The following is a 5,758-nucleotide window of genomic DNA, read 5'->3' as shown; positions in this document are numbered from 1 at the left end:
AATGAACAAAAAAGAGGAAGAAAGGACAAGATGCGACGCTATGCAACATGATTTGACGACGCGGAATGAGCGGTGTATCCAAAACAAAATGAGCAGAGGGCAAACGTGGAGCAACGAGGAGGTAAAGTGCCTTTTATGAGGTCTTCGTGAGTTCGCAGGTGGTGAAAATAAAATCATAAATACACGTAGCAATAAGCGCGTTTAGTCCAGCGGCGCTGAGCAGACCGATCGGTGAATGGGTACTTTGATGTCATACCGTTTGGTCTGTGCAGCGCTGCTTTAAGTCGAACACAGCTTTTGTTTGGGGTGTTCGCTGAGTTCTGTCGAGAAATATATGTCATTCAACCAGACTAATCAGGTTGTGAACGTATCACTATGCCTTTAGGTTCGGTATCTTTAGGTTCGCTGTCAAAAATGCCAGTGTGAAAGCTAAGCAGACCAGGACCAAATGTATAATTTTCTTTTTTGGTCCATACCAAACGAACCAAGAGAACCAAACTATATGTGTGAACGCACCCTAAATAACTGATTTAGGCCGCCGCTTGAATTGAAGGCGACGCATCCGGTGTGTGTGATGTCTGCAAGTTGTCTGCTGCCTCGCTTTTTGCCCAGTGTGTGACTGCCATGTTTTGTTATTTTGATTAGATAATCAACAAGTGTTCTAGAATAGAAGCAATTAAAGTGCAAGAGTATACATACAATATCCATATGTATGTAATTTCAATGATATGGCCTTTGTGTAGATATTTAAAGATGGCCATCTAGTTAGTGTGTCAATTTAAACATCTACTAATACATTTTAAAATTTTGAAGTCGCTTCTGTTAACATTAGTTAATGAACTAACTTTAATGATCAATATATAATTAGTATTTAATATTAATATTCATTTACAAAGTATGATTCAGCACTTTTTTTGTTTGTTTTTGTACAGTATCCATTTAAAAAAATATATCGGTTGATTAATCTGTTTTGGCCAGTGTGGTTCAACCTAGCTATCGGTACCGGTAAAATCCACTATCGGTCGACCTCTACTAGTACTGAGCCTTGTGTAACCCTCTACATTGCGAGTAAATCACTCGCATATGCGACTAAATCTTCACTCTGTGCGACTAAGTAAAATGATCCTAACTTCCAATCACTACTCTCCGCCAAGCGATCTGTGCTGTTTTTCAGTTCATCTGAATGGCTGCGCAGCGCACCTGTGTTTGACGTACCGTAAACTCTAGTGTAACGGCGCACGACTCGCCGTCGCTTTGTCTCTCACACACAGAGAGAGAGAGAATTGACGCGCTACCTATGCGCGCTACATGTAAACGATATTCTTTGTTGTATTTTGCTGTCAAAATAACGGAGTTCCTTTGGAATTCTTCCGCTTTTAAGAACTACAGCTTTCTCCGGTAGTGGGCGGAACTAATGCGCAAACGGCAATCTCATTGGCTGGCGCTCACCTATTATCGTCCTTGTTTTGATTTCAGCAAATCAGTTCGAGCGAACGCACACAACCTGATTATTATTCATGAATCCAGTAGCTCATTAATCCTTTGTAAACTAAAAAATTTACTAGCCAATGGCGATTCAATTGCCAAGGTGTTCGTAGAGGGCTGTTGTGGTACTCAATACTGCACAAGTGTGAACGATATGATACTTCTTCATTCAATGATATGATTTGATGACGGTCAGGATAAGTATGATTTGAACCATGCCAATGCAATTCAAGTAATGCCAACATAATTTTCTAGTCAATTCAAAAGAATGTTGTGGTCGATAGTGTCGAAAGTAGTGCTAAGATTCAGTAGCACTAATAGAGAGATACAACCATGATTGGATGATAAGAGCAGGTCATTTGTAACTCTGATGAGAGCAGTCTCTGTACAATGATACAGTCTAAATACTGACTGGAAATCCTCAAAGATACAATTTTTCTCTAAGAAAGAACATAGTTGTGAGGAGACTACCTTTTCTAGTATCTTTAACAGAAAAGGGAGATTTGAGATCGGTCTGTAATTAACGAATTCTCCAGGATCAAGTTGTGTTTTTTTTTTAATGAGAGGCTTAATAACAGTCAGTTTGTAGGTGTTTAGGACATATCCTAATGACAGTGCGGAATTAGTGATATTCAGAAGAGGATCTATGACTTTTGGAAGCACCTCTTTTAGTATCTTAGATGGTATAGGATCTAACATACATGTTGTTGGTTTAGGTGATTTTACAAGTTTATACACTTCTTCCTGCCCTATAGCAGAGAATGAGTGAAATTGTTCCTCAGAGTGTACTGTCTGATGAAATACTGTAGCTGACAGCTGCATGGTTATTATTTTATCTCTAATAGTATATTGGAAGTAAAGTTCATAAAGTCATTACTGCTATGCTGTTGGGAAATGTCTGCGCCTGCAGATGCTTTATTTTTGTTAATTTAGCCACTGTATTGAATAAATAAATTGGGGTTGTGTTTGTTTTCTTCTAAAAGACGAAAAGTAAGCAGATCTAGCAGTTTTAAGGCATTTCTGTATGTAGAAGAACTTTCCCTCCATGCAATACAAAATGCCTCTAGTTTTGTTTTCTTCCAGCTGCGCTCCATCTTCCGGGCTGCTCTCTTTAGGGTGCGAGTGTGCTCGTTAAACCACGGTGTGACTGTTTTCCTTAATCTTCTTTAAGGGTAAAGGAGCGACTGTGTCTAAAGTGCTAGAAAAGAGAGAGTCAATAGTTTCTGTTACACCATTAAGTTTTTCTGAGCTATTGGATATACTGAGGAACTGAGACAAATCTGGAAGATTATTTACAAAGCAGTCTTTTGTTGTAGAAGCGATGGTTCTACCATATTTGTAACAAGGAGTTGAATTTGCAGCTTTAGCTATATGGAGTATACACTAGACCAGATAATGATCTGAGATAGTATTATGTGATCGTATTAAATCTAATGTATGATTATGACAATGAGTAGGTCCTGACATGTGTTGTCTAACCCCAAAAGAGTTTAGAATGTCTACAAATGCTGATCCCAATGCATTTTTTTTCACAGTCAAATGTTTGAATTGCAAAGCAGTCTCGGATACTTTTGACCCATACCTGGATATTTCACTGGAGATAAAGGTGACTGAAAGGTTTCTTGACAAATTTATCTTACAGTTGAAGCAAGTAATTTTTAGCGAGGTTACAATAGTGATTTTTTTTAATGTTTATTTGCAGACGGCTCAGACACTCAGTAAGGCATTTGAGCAATTTGTTAAGCCTGAGCAACTTGATGGGGACAATGCTTATAAATGCTCCAAGTAAGTTTTCTGTACATATTAACACCACATCATTATATTACCCAAATAAAATTTTTGCGTGTACAGTTACCATGCATTTGAATTCATGCATTGCCCACTCTTGACAAGGGCCTTCTTTTAGTTGTAACCTATTTTATGACTTTTGTTTTTTTCATAATGGAATAGTGCATTTAGAGACCAAATAATTTGTTTATGTGGAATGTTTTTATTTTTATATTTTCACTTTCACTCAAGCTTATAGTAACAGGGTTCCTTACGGGGTTTGGAAAAGTATGGAAAAAAAAGCGGAGTATGGAAAAATATTTGCATTTCCAGAATTTTGCCCCTATTTAGTTTTTTATAGTAGAAATTTAAGAATTTAATGAAAATAAGTTTATCATACAAGAAGTGGCAGCTGTTTAGTGATTGTCAAACACGACTGGTGCGCTTGGTGCAAGGTGCACTTTTTCATTTTGCATTTTGGGTTTCTTCTCAAGAATATCCTTAGCACCATATTACATAGCCTCAAAGACCTTTGAAAAAATAAAAAATATACAGACTTTTATGTGCGCCCATTTAGTATTTTTTATAATAGAAAATTAAGAATTTAATGAAAATATATTTATTGTACAACACGTCAAAGTCAAAATACAACTGAATGAATTCAAGGTGCACTTTTTCATTATGCAAAATGCAGGTTATAAGCATTTTGTTTCTTCTCACTTTATTCTTAGCACCGTATTACATAGCCTCAAGGACCTTTTCAAAAATGAAAAATATACAGACTTTTATGTGCACACAAGGAACCATTAAACTTAACATATAGGACAATGCACACTGAGCCACCTATTGTGCCATCAGCCCATTTTGTTGGGTGGTTTGCCCTAATGAAAGCCAAATTTCAAACACCTTTTTACAGTGCCACTCTTTTTAGAGACCATTGAACTTGGCAAATTTTATGCCATCAGCCCATTTTGTTGCATGGTTTCTGCGCTGCCACAGAGGATGTGTTAAATTGGACGTTATGCCTTGATATTAGAGGTAATACAGTAAGAAAAGCCAAATTTTGAGCAAGTAGATCTCTATTAATTCATGTTCATCCATGCTCTTGCTTTATTTATAGCAAGATGGCAGTGATGCACAAAGGAAATGGGTTATATAAAACTAGAAATTGTGTAAGCATGCAAAAAAATTCCCATGCACATGTGAATAGTTTCTCGAGGGCACAAAAAAGTTTCTTGTGTGCATGCAAAAGTCTTTTTTTATTCATTTTTTAAAAATTTTTTTTAAGGTCTCTGTATGTTCACTTGTATGTTTCTATCACTTCAAGAATATCAATGAAAAAAAAACATGAAAAAATAAAAATATTTATAGATGACTGTAATATATACCAAATATAAAGCTGAAAATAGTTCTGTATGAACCATTTATGTTAAATATAGGCCAGAAATCTAGATCCCGACCGATATGGGTTTTTTGGGGGCCGATGCCGATACCAATATTAGGGAGTAAAAAAGACCGATATCGATATTCGGCTGATATTCTTTGTGTAGGCTATATAACAGTACAGTATAGTCAAAAGTTTGGAGACACTTCCCATTTGTGTCCAAACTTTTGACTGGTACTGTATATAGAATACAGTATTTACATAAACAGAATATATATACATAAACAAATTTTTTGCAATGATAACTCAAATGTGGTGATCAAACACTTGTGTCACTTGGTGACAAATAGGCCTATGTAATGGAAGCAGGGTATTTAACAATTTAACAATAAACTTTATTATTCAAAATGAGTCTGACATCAGTGCACTTAACAGTAAACTTCACTTATTATAAATAACTTAAACACAAAAACACAAATAGAACAATATATATATAACTTGAATTAAGAAATATATACAACTTTAATTAAGAAAATAAACAAGGTAACTGTGTAGGGCAAGCAAGCTACTGCCAAACCAACAGGGGCAGGTTTATGCAGGAAGCACAGCTTTTCCAAATGTAAACATCTAAAATGAATAAATAATAATAATGAATATTTTTTTCACAAATTGTGTTGTGTATTTTCTGGTAATCAAATGAACATGCAGAACATGAGGATTCGTATTTAAAATAGTTTTTTGCAGTTTAATATTTATGTGATTTGATTTATGTGTACTGACCTGTTTTTTATTTATTCATCAAAAAATAAGACAAATTCCATGAAATTCCGCGTTATACAGTAAATTCCGTTTTTATGACTGGATTCCGCGATTCCGTCCATGTTTTCTGCATCGCGGAAATCATTGGGCCCTACTAATGTAGCAAACGAATATGATAAGCTCATTGCCAGAGTAAAAGACGGGGACATTGTTGTTTATTTACTTAGCACTGAGTCTCACCAACTAGGTGACAACGTAGCGTTAAATCACCATTCAGCAGACTCAAGCCACCACCGCACTGCCATCTATTGAACTGCAGAAAGATACTTACTTTTCAATCTGCTACGTTACTGACTGTACTGA

The 5,758-nt window shown here is 36.0% G+C and overlaps 1 protein-coding gene across 1 annotated transcript in view; it reads left to right on the top strand.

Moving 5' to 3' along the window:
• The window catches only part of LOC107724691 (ubiquitin carboxyl-terminal hydrolase 42-like), a 45,226-nt gene that overhangs the window by 12,334 nt on the left and 27,134 nt on the right, over positions 1-5,758 (top strand). The window contains exons 7-8 of the mRNA XM_016533702.1: positions 3,021-3,091; positions 3,188-3,270. Coding sequence (XP_016389188.1) covers positions 3,021-3,091; positions 3,188-3,270 — 154 coding nt within the window. The remainder of the gene's footprint in view (positions 1-3,020; positions 3,092-3,187; positions 3,271-5,758) is intronic.

The sequence above is a fragment of the Sinocyclocheilus rhinocerous genome, unplaced genomic scaffold, assembly GCF_001515625.1.
Source record: "Sinocyclocheilus rhinocerous isolate Xijiao unplaced genomic scaffold, SAMN03320098_v1.1 scaffold1026, whole genome shotgun sequence".
In the NCBI taxonomy this organism is placed as follows: Eukaryota; Metazoa; Chordata; class Actinopteri; order Cypriniformes; family Cyprinidae; genus Sinocyclocheilus; species Sinocyclocheilus rhinocerous.
The sequence above is the reverse complement of the archived record's forward strand: the minus strand, read 5'-3'. Positions and strand labels throughout refer to the sequence as shown.